Raw genomic sequence first — 17,523 nt, forward strand, 5'->3', positions numbered from 1 at the left:
TGAATATAAAATAAAAAAAATTGATGGAGGATGAAATCATTTTTTTTTCAATTCTATGAATTAATTAAATAATAATAATAATTTAAAAAAATATAAAACAAATTCCTAAAACAAACAAATTAAAAGGTTACTGTAAATAAATCATGACAAGGCATGGAAACCAAGTAAGAAAAAAAAAAGAAAAAGAAGAAGCCAACTGCCACCAAACTAGATGGAATTCAGGTACAGGGGCTACCCAAGAAGGGAGGCCTTGTTGTGATGAACCGGAAAAGACCAACGAAGCCTATTTTTATCCGTAGTGAGCCACCATATATGCTGCTCGGAGATAACTGGGTTGCTTATTCGTTGGCGCACTCCACTAAATGGCCATCAACTTTTTAATTTTTTCATATTTTTATCAATTAAATTATCAAATTGCCACTTAAACTGCATAATATTGCAAAAAAAAAAAAAAGTGAAATGAATAATATGTCCATGAAACTAAGCCTAAGAACTTTTGGTTGCAAAGACAATGAATTAATTATACCATGCATGATAAAAGAAAATTTCAGAAAAATCCCCTAGACCAAAATTATTTTTGTTTTGTTTTTAAAGATAACTAATTGTAAAAATTTGCAAAGACACTCACAATCATGGAATAAAATGAACATGAGTCTTGTATAAAAACTTTTTTTTACCATAGACCAGTTTATTGATTTTTTTTTATTAAAAGGTAAAAATATAATTTTTTTTAAAAAATATTTAAGGATATAGTTGTGATTTCTTTTTAAATATTTTTTACTCGAAAATACATCAAAATAATATATTTTTTTAAAAAATTATTTTTTACATAAAAATATAATCTAAAAAACGCCCCAAAAATTCTAATATAAAACGAAAAAATAAAAAAATTAATTTTTTAAAAACACCTTTTCAAACAAATTAATTAAGCAGAAAATTCTCGAGCCCTCCCTCCGTATCAAAGAATTAAAAAAGACATTGAAACGTCAGACACACGTAGAGTCGTGAGTCGTGACCGCTTCTTTTCTCTTCTGTCCCCAACGACCCAAAACCTCCAAAACCACAGCAGCCATGGCCGAAGCCATTGCAGCCGCCGCCGCCACATCCCTCTCTGTAAAACCCTCAAATCGTCATTCCCAACTCTTCCTCTCTTCCACTTCTTTCCCTATTATTCGATTGAACTCTCTCAAAAACCCAAACTTTCGGCCACTGGTAGTTTCCTCAACGAGCATCGATTCAGCAGCCACCCAGAAAACTTCATCAAAAACCTCCTTTCTTGATCAAAGAGAAGGCAGCAGATACCTTCACTTTGTCAAATACCACGGCCTCGGCAATGATTTCATTTTGGTAATCCCCTTTTCCATAACATAACCAAAGATTGAAACTTCTCTTTTCTTTTTTATGCGTTTCTTAAGCTTCTTGGTTTGTTTGAGCCAGGTTGATAACAGGGACTCTAGCGAACCCAAGATAACTCCAGAGCAAGCAGCGAAGTTATGTGATAGGAATTTTGGGATTGGGGCAGATGGGGTGATTTTTGCATTGCCAGGGATTAATGGGACTGATTATACAATGAGGATATTTAATTCTGATGGGAGTGAGCCGGAGATGTGTGGAAATGGGGTGCGGTGTTTTGCAAGGTTTATTGCTGAGCTAGAGAATTTACATGTTAAGAAGCTGAGTTTTTCTGTGCATACTGGTGCTGGCTTGATTGTTCCTGAGATTCAAGAAGATGGGCAAGTTAAGGTTGATATGGGAGAGCCGGTGCTTAAAGCAGCTGATGTACCGACGAAATTGGCCGCGAATAAGAATGATGCTGTTGTTAAGTCGGAATTGGTTGTGGATGGAGTGACTTGGAATGTGACTTGTGTTAGTATGGGGAATCCTCATTGTGTCACTTTCGGTATCAAAGGAGGGCAGGTATGTACTTCTGGTTAGAACTTTGGCATTTGAGTGTTACGGCTTAACTGGGAAGGTATGATTGGTGTTCTTTGCTGGTTAGTTATTGATGCTTTTTGTTCCTCTGTTTGTGACGACAGGATTTGCAGGTTGATGCATTAAATTTGGCTCAAATTGGTCCCAAGTTCGAACATCATGAGGTGTTCCCAGCACGAACAAACACTGGTTAGTACTCGTGGTGAAAAGTCTTGGATTATAACAGTTTCCAAAGCTTGATTATGTTGAATTTTTTTTCATGTTGCTTAAATTTTGGATTATGGAATGAGTGCCTGATAGGATATTGATTTGAAGTTTGAAGTTTTTGATCTCATACATCCTTTGAATGATTAAAATCTTGGCACTTTCATTGAATTGGTATCCTCTTATGATTTATGAATGATCTCCTGTCTGGTGTATTTTAAATCGATTAAAGTTCTGCAATTTTAGGGATTTTTTGTGTGTGGAAAATTACCTGATCATATTGTAGTTTACTTAATTCTACCCTTTGTTCGAAAATTACAGAAAACATCCTGAACTTTATATGTTTTTAATACTTTACATGGCGCCAAAAAAAATCAATAAAAAAATCCAAGTATCAAATTTTCCATTATATATCATTTGAAGACTTAAGAACCCCGGTGCATCAAATTAATCAAATTAACGAAGAAAGTTATCGTTGCAATTTTTTTTTGCTGGACCACATTTCAACTCCCATTTTTCTTCTTCAAAAAATACACACATTTCTTCTCCATAAAAAACACACAACAGAAACTCATTTCTTCTCCACCAATTCCACTGCCAAAAATTCAAATATTCTTACGTCAAAACACACATAAGCACAAGCCATAAAAACACTGATATAATTCTTCAATTCAACTATCAAAAATTCTTCAACCCAGCTGCCAAAATACATCAACCACATTAATGTTGGCATGTCCTGGAATTATGTTCAGTAGCACACCAGTTATTTGTAGAATTTTTGCAAAGCATTAATGTTGGCTAGAAATGCTGAAAATGATGTATACATTTTTTTCTTATCTTTTTTTTTTTTTTAAAACTGAAAAGGATGTAGAAATTGATTTAGCATTTCATTTTCAGCTCTGATTTGTTAAAAAATGTTGAGAAAGTGTTATTGAATTCCTGGCCCTAAATCCTATAAGGAGAGATTTAAGTCTTTGAGAGAATTCATAGAATAAATGGCAATCAATACACATTGCAACAACCCTTGTAATCCTCAGAGGGATAAAATTGAGAAATTCATAGCTGGGTTATGAGAAAAATGATTATAGAAGGCTCATTCTCTTTTATCAATTATATCCACCTTCTTGTTACATATCTGCAACAAGGTTCTTGTGCTCATAAAAATATTCATAACTCTAGAGACAAACAGAGCAATGCTTTGCAAGAACATTCGTGATTTAATTGCTATAATCTAATTCATTTACAGACATAATCTACAGAAATATAAACTGGGGTTTCTTTGTTTACTCTGTTGTGATAGATAAAACAACTGAGTCAGCTCCAGTAAAAGCTCTGCAGAGTAGGCAAATTGACTAAGTGACAAGCCACTTATTGACAAGCTCATAATGGAAACAATGCTACCATTTGGGATTCTGAATATCAAAGTTTGAACAATAACAATTGAATTTTTAGGATTTTTTAGAAATGGGATCTACAGTTCAACAGTTACAAATTTAGGTTTTTATGGTTAAATCGAGTCATAAAACCTATATTCTAATGAAATAACAATATTTAACAACTAAACCTGCTGACAATGATTATCGAAGTCTTGATTCAAAAAAACAATTGAGACATACCTTTTTGTTGCTGAGTTCCAGACGACCAACACTAGAGAGAGATATTCCAGCAGTTGGTGATGAGAAGAGACTACTTGTTTCCAAAAGAAAAGAAATTTTCCAAGATAGTCGGCTACAAATGACATAATTTGTGATTTTGTAATCGATTTAGGTTTAGAAAGAGAATTTTGATTATGAAGAGAAAGAATTCGTAAATCTAAGAGAGAGAAGGTTAGGGTGTCATTTAGGTTTTTCTTTTAGATATAATATATATGGGGTTATTTTGGTCATTTCAATTGATTTGAGATTTTTTGTTGACCGAGCATGTTTTCAATAAATTTCGCCAAGTGTAAAATTGAGGAAACTATAGGATGGTGAGGATAGCTATCCCTTTTTTATCTATTAAATTCTTATATTTTGCAATTTGCAACTTGAAAAAGATTTACAGGTGAAAATACACATAAAAACAAATCAGAAGTTGTGTTGTTTCTGAAAGTTGTCTTTGAGGACTTTGATAATCTCAAACCCGCTCTAGCATGCATATACTGCTCTCTGCCATCGCATGCATGAGTGAGCATGTGAATTTGCCTGCATTGATATATTTGTGCCTGCATTCTCAAGCAGTAACATTTCATAAATCTGGTGATCAGTACTTCTCTGCTGTCTTTTGACCATTCGCTGTTGGATCTTATTGCTAAAATTTATTTCTATCATCTTTTTATCTAATTTTTTACATGATTTGCAGAGTTTGTGCAAGTCTATTCCCCTTCACATCTCAAAATGCGTGTATGGGAGCGTGGTGCAGGTTAGTTTGCCATGGACATTAATGGATATATTCATGTATTCTACAGTCATAGTTCATAAATCACGTGTTGCTACCAAGTGGTTTTGCATCTATTTCATAAATCACGTGTTGCTACCATGTTGTTTTGTATCTACTAATCCTTTATGATTATTTGACTGGAATACTCACATTATGGCCCTGGGATTGTAGGAGCAACACTAGCCTGTGGAACTGGGGCCTGCGCAACGGTTGTTGCGGCAGTTCTAGAGGGACGTGCTGGGAGGGTAAGTTTCAGATTAAAAGTTTAAACTTGCCTTCAGATTATCTAGCTAGTCTTTGAACATCTTCTATTTCCAAACAAGATTCATTTATTTCAAGCTCAGAGCTTTCCTAGAGTTATTGCTGGATGCTAGCTATTTTGATTATTTTTTCTGTATTAGATATCTGATCAGTATTTTTTTTTTCTCCTCACACACGAGTTGCCAATGTTCTTGTTAAACAGAATTGCACGGTTGATCTACCTGGAGGTCCACTGGAGATTGAGTGGAGGGAGGAAGACAACCATGTGTACATGACTGGCCCAGCTGAAATGGTGTTTGATGGATCAGTACCCCTACGATATCTCTTAGAATGAAGATTGATTTATTCTCTTACCTGAAACTTCGCATAAACACTAGTCATTAATCCTAAAACTGCTACAATAACGTTTGTGTTTCCCTGTGTCTCACTAACTGGTATCGAGTCATTCGAAGTTAAGTTTTATAGCTAGAGTGTTTCATCACAAAGAAGAAGCCAATTGTACCAGCAGCTTAAGGGGCCTGAAGATATATAATCCCCCGGTTGATCCTCATTCTGAAGGTCCATGGCAAACTATTTCAGTGGCTGTTATGCTTTGAGACGAGAGCTGTCCCTGACCCTGTTTATGTGAAATCACTGTGTTATGGACTTATTTCCTGGATACCATTTCACATTAATATTCAACATCGTGTTTGAGCTGCAATGTTCTATCTGTGTTTTGCTCGTCTAATGATCCATCGCCATTATGATGCTCTGCATGTGTTTTCTGTCTCTCCACTTCTAACTCTGGTCAATTTTCGTTGTATTTCTTCCCCAATTAGAGCATACTCGGGTCCATGAAACATGATTATGTTTCTTTTATCCCTTTCTAGGCTTTTAACTGGCCTCAAATGACTAATCTTGAAGTTCTATTACTAACCAGGGCTATGCTTGTCAAGAGGGACGGACAAAGGGAATGATGGAACGTGTAAAATGGAAGATCCATCTAAATTGAAACCATGAGGTATACAATTAAGGAAGCATTCGTGGGATTTTTCGGGTTCTTCTTCGGGTCCTTGTCTTTATTGTCAAAGAGAGAATAAACTCAATCTCTTCCATGCAATCTCTCTACTTTTATCTATCCTTCTTCCAGTTCTTCTAGGAGGTCAGGCTAATACCTTGCTGGTTTCATTTCTAACAAGGGTTTGTATGGTCTTCTATCTGATTGTGCATCGTATAACCCATCTCCATAATGTAATCAATTTCTTTAGCTTAAGCAAATTACTTCAACTAATCATACAACATTTTAGTATAGATCGTCTAAAACCCTTCTTTCTCCACGCGTGCTTCCATGTGTCTGCACCCATCTATTCTTCGTGCACCTTCTCTTGATACCTCGAAATTTCTTCCACCGCGTGTCCTGCACCCATACAACCTTAAAAGCCAGAACTCTATATGAATCATCTTCACAGACCAGTTTCAAATGAGGGTGGAGAACCTATCAAAGCTAAGCTTGTGGTAGTAATTAGTGATGGCTGATGAATTCAGGCTGGTATCACCTGAGATAGATAATGAAGGAAGGTTACCAAGGAAGTACACAGGAGAAGGTCAAGGTGCAAAAAAGAACTTATCTCCACCAGTTGAATGGTACAACGTGCCAGAAGGAACCAAGAGCCCAGCTCTTGTGGTGCAGGACTTGGATATATCAGACCCTGATGGCCCTAATGTGCCTTGGCCACATTGGGTAGTGGTTAACATACCACCTCATGTGAAGCGTCTTCCTGAAGGTTTCTCTGGAAAAGAAGAAGAGTTTGGCGGTGAATATGCTTTGATCAAAGAAGGGGTTAATGGCTGGAAAATTCCATGAAAACAGCTCTATGGGATTCAATTTTGTGATTTAACCAGCACGTTTCAACAAAACTTAGATTTCTGGACATCGGATGTGCAAAAAATGTTAAAATGTTTCAGATCCCCTTGGCATTAGTCTGATAGAAATACATGGTCTCTGAAATCCTGCTGTCCTACTCAAGGTTATTGAAAAAACAGGTATACAAAGTGGCCTTTGTGATCCTTTGCATCGGTCGATTCAGTGATGTTCCAAAGATTCCTGAATCTCCTCCTGACAAGGGACCGGAAGTATTTGATGGCAAGGTGATCCATGATGTGGACTATGCCAACATGGATAATGAAAGTGCTCATGATTTTGTAAGAGGCAAGCGAGTTACTGTTACTGGGTTCCAGAAATTGGCAGTGGACATTGCAATGGAGTGCGCAGCAGCAAATGCTAGTATGTTGAATACTATTAGAATCATCCATATTTTTGCATTTAATATTCCTCTAGAAAACATAATTGTTAGACCAGTCTGCAGTTTAACCCTGTTTAGGGCATAGGTCACAAGATTGTTGGGTAAATCCGAGTCCAAAATGATATGTTCTAGTTTTTTTTTTCTCTGCAGAGTTGATTCTCTCAGGTCACTCGAGTTTAGTTGAATTAATATTCCAAATGATTTGAAATGAAATTCAACTCGTGTCAGGTTTTGAATTGATTGCCAATTAGACCTGTCGGGGTCCAGATTTAATAACAGGACTGAACATTGGAATCTACCAGAACTTCATTCTTGTTCATTCCCAGCTGTTCCACAAGGATTCTATGATAAAAGTTGAAGAGGGGAAGCATCATATTGAAGAAGGCTCCCAATTTTAGCTTCTTCAGAGAAGGCATCAAGGTTGGTGATGAGGGTAACATCTCTAGAGACTGATTTGGTCAAGCTGGCTACAGGTTTTAATGGTGAAAAGAAGCTCAGAGACATTTTTCTGTCCAAAGTCTTTCAAGATTCCTTTCTTGGGTCGTCTAATGCAGCAGTTCCTCTCTACAGGCTAGTCGTTTCTTTTCCTTTCTTGATCAAGACCTTGAAATGTATGAAGTAGAGCAATATATCTTCTTGTATCCTTTTCTTCAGGATCTTACCGGTAAATCTACGGATATAAATCTACGGATAGAAATAACCTGTTAAAAAAAATCTCATCAATAATTTATGAATTTATGGTCGGAAATAGTTCGTCAAATTTTTTTTTTATTAAATTCTTTTATGATATAATTCTATCTGATGAAGTTTTAAATTATAATAAAAGATAAAATTTTAAAAAATATAACCATAATGTAAAACATAAAAAAAATATGTGGCAAATCTTGATGTTAGTTTTAAATTATAATAAAAAGATAAAATAAAATAAAAAGATAACCATAATGTAAAACATAATAAAAATATGTGACAAATCTCGAAGTTTTTTGAAAAATTTTGATTAAGTTAAAAAATTATTTTATTTATTTTTTATTATTTGAGTTTTAAAAAAAAATTACTAGAAAAAAAAAAGTTATCATTAAGGTATTTCATTCGACGATAAAAGTTTTATTAAAGTGTTTTTAAATCTTTATTTTACTTATAAAAATAGAGATTGGGGTTGAGGGATTTTTTTTCCATATTGATTTTGTGTTTTTGGACTTATTTTGAATATTTTGAATTAAAAAATTAGTTGATTGATATAATAAAAATATTTATTAGATGTTTTTGAAAAAAACAAAATTGATAAAAAACCTAACTCAATTTTTCGAATGACTAGAATTACAACGAGGGGCCATGGACCAATTTGAAAAGCTTAAGGGGCTATGAATTTATTTTACCCCTTTGAAAATGGTACAAAAAAAGAGAGAATAAAAACTAAATAAAAGAATAAAAAGATGAATAACTAAAATGGAAATTAATTTTTTCGACTCAAGACCCAAAAAAATCTTCACCATGGAACTCGCACACAATTTATTATTCACCAGAATTCATTTTCCTTGTCCATCATTTCTCAATTCATATAGTATTTGCGCCATTAATAAGTTTTTTATGGTATTTTTTTGAAGAAACTTTTTAATATATTTCACAATTCGGCACTTAAAAAATATTTGTTTTTGAGGTTGTTTTTGTGATTGTGGTTAAATTTTTTTTATTATTATTTTTTAAAAATTAATTTTAATATCAGGGCATCAAAATAATCTGAAAATATAAACAAAAATTGAAGTAAAGAAAAAATAAAAAAAATTAAATTTTTTAAAAAATATTTTTAAAATATAAAAACAAACAGAATTTTATGAAATTCAGTTAAAAAAGCATGTAACAACTGCTTCACAAAAACTGTATTTCAAACTCAATTTTTTGATAGATCTCACAGTATAAAACATAGTTTGGTATATTACTAAACACCTAACTGTAATTTTTTACACTACAAATAAAAAAATTAAGATTAAACAAACGCACCCTTATTTCAGTTTCCAGCCTCACTAATTAATATCAAGGTTTAATCCCTAGATGCAGAAACAGGAGGAGAAGGAAATAGCCCATGTGCATACGGGCTAGTTCTCAGACCCATGAGTGCAAGCCCGGATCTTATAGACACAATTGTTTTTTTTTTTTTTTTTTAAATAATAATTTAATATGTAAGTTTTCGTTATTCGGTTGTGTTGAGAATATGGAAAACTAATCATTTTTTTTTGTTTTCCATACATTCTTACGGGAAATAAATATTTATCATGTGCTTTAGGATTTAAACTAAACATATATTTCCAATTATTTTACCCCTACTATTTAAAATTTATCCCTTTTTGGGAATTTCTTATTCAATCAATGTTTTCCTTTTCCTTCTTTAGGAATTTACTTTTTGTTAAAAGATAGGCAATTTTTAATTTATGGAATATTTTTTAAAGAAAAATGATTAATGTCTCTTTTTTTTTTAAAAAAATTAAATCAATATACTTTAAGAATAGATTCTTAATTTTATTTTAGAAATAATAGCATAATTTTAAATACATATTTGATCTAAAATCTAAAGGCACATTGCAATTAATTTGACCCCAATTTTTGAAAAATAATTAATTAATAATCAACAATAAAATAAAAACAAATACCAAAATACAAAAAAAAAAAAAATTTATTGTCTAAAGTAAAATAATTTCCTCAATTAAAAAATTAAATTAAAACATATTACCTATAAACTAAAAAATTATGGGATATAACCCTAGATGCTTTATTATAATGAATCACTTATTTTTTTTGTTTTGTTTTGTTTTTAAACTTTTATTTCTTTTAATTGAATCATTTTATAATTTAATTAGATGTAATTAGATTTTAAAAAATAATAATAAAAGATCATTCACTCAAAAAAAAATTATGGTCTAGGTGCGCGTGCATGCCTCAAATCTAAGAGGGTGTTTGGGAGTGCTTTTTAAAAGCATTTCCGAAAAAATTTGAATTTTTTTTTTTTGCTTTGAATTAATATGTTTTTGATATTTTCAAATCATTTTGATGTGCTGATCTCAAAAATAATTTTTAAAAAATAAAAAAAATATTATTGACATTCTTTTCTAAGTGAAAAACATTTTGAAAAGCAACAACAACCATACTCCCAAACACGCTCTAAGTATCTAGAATTGTTTTCATGGCATAAAATGTTGGGTCATCTAAGCTTGCATGACAAACCTTGTTTTTTTTTTTATTATATATATATATTATTTATAATTTTATTCTTAAAATTAGATTTTTAAAATATTTTTTAATTTTATCTTTTTAATATTTAGTTGATTTTGAATTGATATTTGTATTTTGTTATCAAATAATTAAATTAAAAAAATATTATTGAACCTAGAGAAATTCATAACTAAGATTACAGTTTTGGTGGATAAACTTAAGTTAATTTAAATCAATCTAATATTTTAATATTTAAAAAATACTTTTTAAAAATCAGATCATAGTTTATTGATCATTTAAATTAATTTTTTGCATGTTTGTCAAATGTTTTTAGTTAATTTTTTAAAACTCATTAAATCAAATATTTATATTCATATAATTTTTACATGATTTTACAATGAGTCGTGGGTTTTTAAATTTGAATTGTTGGATTAGGTTTAATTAATGATCATGTTAAAAAAAATCTAGCCACTTGCATAATGTTGTTTTACGTTTATGAAAATTTCGCTCTCATCCTAGGGCGGCCAATCGTTTACTAGGAGTCTAGGGACGATTTCATCAGGAATGCCACAGGCCCACAGCCATTCCCCCTCAAGGGTTTGTTTGGACATCTCAATAAAAATACCATAAGCCACTCGATCCCTCTCTCTCTTTTTTTTTTTAAAAAAGCCAAGTCTCTCCTCGTCGATCTCCTTCGCATCTCACCACCGTCTCCCTCTTCCCGCAATTTGTGATTTAAGGTACGCTAAAGTAAGTTAATCTCAACAGCTTTAGGTTTTTATTAATTTGCTAAAGGATTAGTATAGTTTTAAGATTCAGTTAGGGTTTGAATTTCAATTATGCCGAGAAGATACAGCAGCAGCAGCCGTGAATCTAGTGATGAAGAGATAGACAGACGTCGTCTTCGTGATAGTAAAAGAGATTCAAAATCAGACAGTCATCGTATTCGGGGCGTCCATGGAGATGAGAGTGATGAATCGTTAGATAATAAGAGACAGGATAAGCGCGACGAACGTAGTAGGCGTCGCGATAGGGCTGAAAGTGATGAATCATTAGAGAAAAAACAAGATAAGCTCGGTGAAAGGAGTAAGCTTATCGATAAGGCTAGAGATGAGGAGAGATTTAGTCGAGAGAGGAAGGAAGTTAGGGAGAGTTCTGAGGAAGAAGGAGAGTTGGTGGAGAAAAATAGAAGTCATGAGGGGCGGCGAGAGAAGGAGAGAAGGAGAAGGAAAAGGAAAAGGAAAGGGTTAGAAGGAGTTCTGATGAAGAGGATGATAGGAGGAGGAAGAGGGAGAGGAGAGAAAGAGAGAGAAATGATCGGTTTGAGAATGGGCATAGAAGGAGAGAAATTGAGGATAGTTATAGAAGGAGGGACAGGCATGAAAGGCATCGGGCTTTAGATGATGAGGATGATAGTGGGGTGAGAACAAAATCGGAGCAAGATAGGAATAGGGATAGGAGGCGTATAGATAGAGACTATGATGATGGTGGTGATAGAAGAAACGGGAGACGTAAGGAGAGGAATAAGACGGGAAACGAAGCAGAGAATTTGAAGGAGAAAGAGGAGGGTCGTAGCAGGACTGCTGAAGAGTCGAAACCTAAGAGAGGAATGGCAGCGGAAGAAGGAAATGGGGGTGCCGATGCTTCGATTTTGGGTAAGACCGGTGGGGTTTATATTCCTCCATTTAGGTTGGCGAGGATGATGAAAGAGGTTGAAGACAAAAGTAGTACTGAGTACCAAAGGCTGACTTGGGATGCACTGCGTAAGAGTATTAATGGACTTGTGAACAAGGTTAATGCTTCTAATATAAAGAATATCATCCCAGAACTGTTTTCTGAGAATTTGATACGGGGAAGGGGACTTTTTTGCCGGTCGTGTATGAAGTCACAGATGGCATCTTCAAGATTCACTGATGTTTTTGCTGCACTGGTTGCTGTTGTCAACACCAAGTTCCCTGAGGTGGGTGATCTTCTGTTGAGAAGGATAGTTCTGCAGCTAAAGAGAGCCTTCAAACGGAATGACAAGGTATGTGTCTGCACCTACTCACTTCACTGGGAGGATTTTTGCTTTTGTGAACATTTGTTAATACTTTGAGTTGCTTTTGATTGTCTTCACCTGTTTATTATATTTACAGCCACAATTGTTAGCTGCTGTTAAATTTATAGCACATCTTGTAAACCAGCAAGTAGCTCATGAGATTATTGCTCTAGAACTCCTTGCTGTTTTGCTGGAAAATCCCACTGACGACAGTGTTGAGGTGGCTGTGGGGTTTGTCACAGAATGTGGATCAATGCTTCAGGATGTGTCACCAAAAGGCTTAGATGGTAAAAATACTGCTCTGCTTATATATGCATTTGTTCAGAATTCTTTTAATATGCTTATTTGACTAGGGACTATATAGCTCTCTTCTTAGGATTTTTTAGTCTTCATCTTGTGCTTATATTTGTAATTAGGTTACCCTGTCTCTTAGTTGGTATGCTAGTGGACCTCAGGGATCCCTGTCTGCATTTGGCAGTGGTTTGTTTTCATTCACCAATCCATCAGAGGATTTGACTAATATTTTCACTGTATTTGGAATGATGTTCCATTTATTTTTAGGTTTTGAAATGTAAAGTTATATAAAGGGGACATCATGCTTGCTTATCATTTCTATAGGTTCCATGGACCTCCTTTCCTAATATAACTCTTTTTAGACACAACCAAGATATCAATATGTTTAAAACTAATTCTCTTCTTGTTTACAGAATGAACATTTTTTGAAGGAATCTTTCCCTTCTCCCTTAGATATCTTAGTTAGACGTAAGGTTTCTGGCACATCTGTATTAGAACTATACATTGTTTTCATTTTATACTGACCTAGGTTAGATAACAGCATGATCATACCAACCTATGGCTGCATCATGTACTTTTTGAAAGAGACATTGCCATTCCACATTCATAGTGGCCAGTAGCTTTACCAATGGCATGTGAACTGGATTGATAATGAATTGGGTAATAGTGCAAAGTTGTTTCTTTCAGCTGAAAATTACATGTTGAAGTTTGTTGTTCTATTTAAGAAAACATATGGTTTGGAGCTTTAGTGGCTTATTTTGTGTTGGGTATTCAATGCCTTGGAATTTTGGTTCTTATTGTTTGATGGGTTTGCCATTAATGGTTTGCTTTAAACATTTTTTGTGGGAGGAAATGCATCTGGTTGTATGACATTCCTCTATCTCTTTTACAGTCTTTTATTTATGGGTGTTGTGATTTTACAGGAGCTTTTGAGCGATTTCGTGGAATTCTTCATGAAGGAGAGATAGACAAGAGGGTTCAATTTTTAATTGAAGGCCTTTTTGCTATAAGAAAAGCCAAATTTCAGGTGCATTCTTGTGTCTTATATTTTTATGTGATATATTATTCACCAGAATATATGTTCATTGTTCAACAAGGCAAGTGTGGGCTAAACAACCTTTCGGTGAATTTCATTTGCAGGGGTACCCTGCTGTTCGTCCAGAATTGGACCTTGTAGACCAGGAAGACCAGTTAACTCATGAGATATCTCTCTCAGAGGACATAGTTGCAGAGATCACTCTTGGTATGTCCAGGACACTGAGTTGTCTTTCACAGATTGATTGATTGATTATCTATTCCTGTATATATGGTTGTGAATCTTTGTTGTTTGTTCTTCTTCAGATGTCTTCAAACCAGATCCTAATTTCCTGGAGAATGAGAAGCGCTATGAAGAATTGAAGAAAAGCCTTCTTGGTGAGGAGTCTGAGGACGAAGATGGTTCTGATGCAGCTTCTGGTGATGAGGAGGATGACGATGACGATGAAGAAGATGAATCCGAGGAAGAAGATGAAGAGCAGATGCGAATAGATGATCAGACAGAAACAAACCTTATAAACCTTCGGAGAACAATCTATCTGACAATCATGTCCAGTGTAGATTTTGAGGAGGCTGGCCACAAACTATTGAAAATTAAACTAGAGCCGGGACAAGAGGTAAGCCATAAAAACTCTTGACTCAATGGCATATTTTCAATTCATTTCCTTGTGTTACTGGCTTTCCACTAATTTAGAACTATTTTGGTAACTGTCAATTTTTGTGATTTGGTCCCCTTAGTACAATAATCGTGAGAGTTGTTATATATTTGGTGGATCCAATAGTTTTTTAGGACAGCATTTTCAAGTTACTGTAGCTGATGCTGCAATTTGATGTTTGCTGAAGCTGAGTTCTGTGATTATCTATGGGTAAATTAGTAGGGTACATTTTTCTTTTTTCTGGTTGCTTGGGCACTATTTGAGTATTTCTAGCTTAATGCATTGTATTATGCTGGCGAGTTGATTGATTTTCTGTCTTAAAGTATGTTTTTATTTTTCATTTCCTGCATGTGTGCTAGATTTCCTGCTTGAGCTTTTGCTTCATATTTTTTATTATTTATCTCCAAGTCCCTGAGTTTCAATGTTGTTAATTATAATCCATGTAAAATCAACAAAGCAGTCTTTGACTATTCATAATTTGGCTGGAATAAGTCACTTTTCACTCCATCATCCACTGCTGAGATCTGTCTCATGGGCTTTTACTTTAGTCATTTTCTTCATTTGGTTTGTGTAGATGGAGCTTTGCATTATGCTCTTGGAATGCTGCAGTCAAGAGAGGACATATCTTCGTTATTACGGTCTTTTGGGGCAGCGATTCTGTATGATCAACAAAGTGCACCAGGAAAATTTTGAGAAGTCCTTTGTTCAACAGTACTCGATGATTCATCGTCTTGAAACAAATAAGCTGCGCAATGTGGCCAAGTTTTTTGCCCATTTACTTGGCACTGATGCATTGCCTTGGCATGTTTTAGCCTACATACGATTGACTGAGGAGGATACAACTTCTTCTTCCCGTATTTTTATCAAGATTCTCTTCCAGGTAATTAGAGAGACCTACTTTTATATCATTCTTAGTTGTTTCTGTTTCCTTAGTTTTAAGTTTTGCAATATTATGCATCTGGGTTTCCATCTACAAGATGGGACAATGTGGTGTGTTGGTTTGCATAATGTTAAATGTTAGCTCCTCTCACAAGCTGCTGCGTAAATTTGATCAAGAACCTTGTTTTCTGTGAACTGCCTTCAAATAACTGATGACCCTGGTGATATAACCAACCATCGAGGAAATGTCAGTTGGCAATGCAAATGTTCTACCTTGCAAGTTATTTTTTTTTTGTTCAGAAAGCATTTAACGGATAAATAAAGGCTAAAGGAAATATTCTTTAATTGAACATTATGGTATATGTACGGAACTTTTCCTTTTGATTAAGTTATTGATTTCAGTGTTGTCATGTCTGGTGCAGGAATTGTCAGAGCATCTTGGTATACGAACACTGAATGAGCGCCTCACAGATCCAACCATGCGAGACTCATTTGATTCAATTTTTCCAAAAGATAACCCCAAGAACACTAGGTTTGCCATCAACTTCTTCACATCAATTGGGCTTGGTGGTATAACAGAAAATTTGCGCGAGTACTTGAAGAATATGCCACGGATGATCATGCAACAACAAGAACAATTGCCAGAATCAGAATCTGGATCAGATGGCGAATCTGAAAGTTCTGGTTCATCTGATTCAGATTCCAGCAGTTCCGAATCGGAGTCAGATTCACCAAGTTCTGATGAGGATGAAAGACACCGTAGGAAGCGACACAGGAGCAGTGAAAGGGATGAAAGACACAGGAAGCGACACAGGAGTAGTGAAAGGGATGAAAGACACAGGAAGCGTTAAAGAAGCCTTCTGCTGCAGTGTCAGCTGCTCTTGATGATGTCTTTTAATGCTCTTGGCTGTTCTCCAATGGTTTGGGATTGTTCTTACAGCAGTGATTTCAAGAAACTTGTTTGCCTTAGAAGCATCTTCTCATTTTGAGCTTTTCTTTGATCACTTTTCTTATTACAAGCTGTTAGACTGTCATGTACCATATTCTGAGGTACCCTCGGGGAGAATAAGGTATTGCTTACGAATGCCTGTTTTTACTGACTGGTCTCTTCGAATTCCATGATTGTCTAACGGGTGGCGTTTTTTTTCTTTTGCAATGATGTCGTGGGTTATTATTTGTGAAAAAATTAAAGTAATATTATTTTAAAGAATTGTATTTTTAAAAAATTAAACCGAGTTTTCGAAGGATTATATTAAATCATGTTAAAGAATTTAGTCAATTATATTTTTTTGAAACTTTTCTCAGGCGAAGAGCTGGGTGGCTTAAGATTTCAGATCTCTTAAGGTTGTCAACAATGATAGAAACAAGGATCTAATTGCCACCATGAAAGGATTTTAGGGGTTGTGCCACCACTCAATCTCTTAAGGTTGTTTAACATTAGTTTTAAAAAAAATTAATTTTTTTTTATTTTAAATTGTTTTATTTTAATATTTTTGAATTATTTTAATTTTGTGATATTATTTTTATCCGATGGATTCAAAAATTAAAATTTGATTAATGCAATTTTGAATCAATCTGACAAATTGTAGGAGGATAATTACACTCTAATTAACAAGAAATATATGGCTTGACCATTTTACCGTGTGGATTGCTAAAGTTAAATTATTATTTTATCCTTAAGTGGAAATAATAGAAGTCTTTGTGATAATGGTTGTTTGGTTTTTTTTTTTTTTTTCCTTCCTTCCTTCCTTCTCCCTAGAGGCTCATTAATTATTAAAAAATTGTTTGGGGTTATATTAGTTTTTTTTAAAAAAATTTGTACAATAAAAATATAATTTTACCCTTGAATTTAAGAAAATTTAAAATGTTGATCAAAAGTTTTTTTAATCTTTTCAAAAACTTTAAAATAATAAAAATATTTCTTTACTTCAAATAAGAAAAAAAAATAGAGTTATTTACCAATGATTTTTTTGGTTTTTCTCTTCTAAGATTACAATTAAAATATGACTTTGCTTTTAGAAAAGACAAAAACAATTAGGTATGTATTTAGAGGTTTTTTTTTTTTGTCATTTCATACGAGTTTATTTGTAATTTCAGTATAATGAGGGGTATTTTAGTATTTTTATATTGAGTTTTATTTATTTATTCTGAAATGATGCTCTGACATGTCCTATTTTTTTGGTGTGGCACGTAACGGCGGATAATAGATGATTTGTTGCCGGTAACTATTTCTTTTTCCCCTTTTCTTTTTCTCTTTGATGCTAGGAAAAATACACATTTATTCTCTTTGTTTTTGGTATTTCAATTTCAATCCTCATTC

The 17,523-nt window shown here is 33.9% G+C and overlaps 3 protein-coding genes across 3 annotated transcripts; all 3 read left to right on the forward strand.

Annotated features, from left to right (window-relative positions):
• Nucleotides 1-979: 979 nt before the first annotated feature.
• On the forward strand, nt 980-5,515 carry LOC118037526 (diaminopimelate epimerase, chloroplastic). Its single transcript, XM_035043515.2, has 6 exons — nt 980-1,347; nt 1,438-1,917; nt 2,037-2,121; nt 4,477-4,536; nt 4,726-4,799; nt 5,018-5,515. The coding sequence occupies exons 1-6, from the start codon at nt 1,072-1,074 to the stop codon at nt 5,147-5,149; spliced, it is 1,107 nt and encodes a 368-aa protein (XP_034899406.1). The 5' UTR covers nt 980-1,071; the 3' UTR covers nt 5,150-5,515.
• A 130-nt stretch (nt 5,516-5,645) lies between these two features.
• LOC118037527 (uncharacterized) lies at nt 5,646-6,658 on the forward strand. Its single transcript, XM_035043516.2, has one exon. The coding sequence runs from the start codon at nt 6,323-6,325 to the stop codon at nt 6,656-6,658; it is 336 nt and encodes a 111-aa protein (XP_034899407.1). The 5' UTR covers nt 5,646-6,322.
• Nucleotides 6,659-10,879: 4,221 nt separating this feature from the next.
• Nucleotides 10,880-16,320, forward strand: LOC118037529 (uncharacterized). The gene is given in 8 exon segments (XM_035043518.2): nt 10,880-11,512; nt 11,515-12,327; nt 12,437-12,626; nt 13,557-13,660; nt 13,774-13,876; nt 13,975-14,285; nt 14,899-15,204; nt 15,626-16,320. Coding segments are annotated over 8 exon segments (2,628 nt in total). The 5' UTR covers nt 10,880-11,140; the 3' UTR covers nt 16,055-16,320.
• The last annotated feature ends 1,203 nt before the right edge of the window (nt 16,321-17,523 follow it).

Source organism: Populus alba, chromosome 16, assembly GCF_005239225.2.
Source record: "Populus alba chromosome 16, ASM523922v2, whole genome shotgun sequence".
Taxonomy (NCBI): domain Eukaryota; kingdom Viridiplantae; phylum Streptophyta; class Magnoliopsida; order Malpighiales; family Salicaceae; genus Populus; species Populus alba.

Excerpts from the sequence above, each read along its gene's own strand:
- LOC118037526 (XM_035043515.2), top strand. The coding sequence starts at position 1,072 with ATGGCCGAAGCCATTGCAGCCGCCGCCGCCACATCCCTCTCTGTAAAA. Across the intron at positions 1,918-2,036 it reads TCGGTATCAAAGGAGGGCAG|GATTTGCAGGTTGATGCATT; the intron begins GTATGTACTTCT and ends TTGTGACGACAG. Across the intron at positions 4,800-5,017 it reads TAGAGGGACGTGCTGGGAGG|AATTGCACGGTTGATCTACC; the intron begins GTAAGTTTCAGA and ends CTTGTTAAACAG.
- LOC118037527 (XM_035043516.2), top strand. The coding sequence starts at position 6,323 with ATGGCTGATGAATTCAGGCTGGTATCACCTGAGATAGATAATGAAGGA.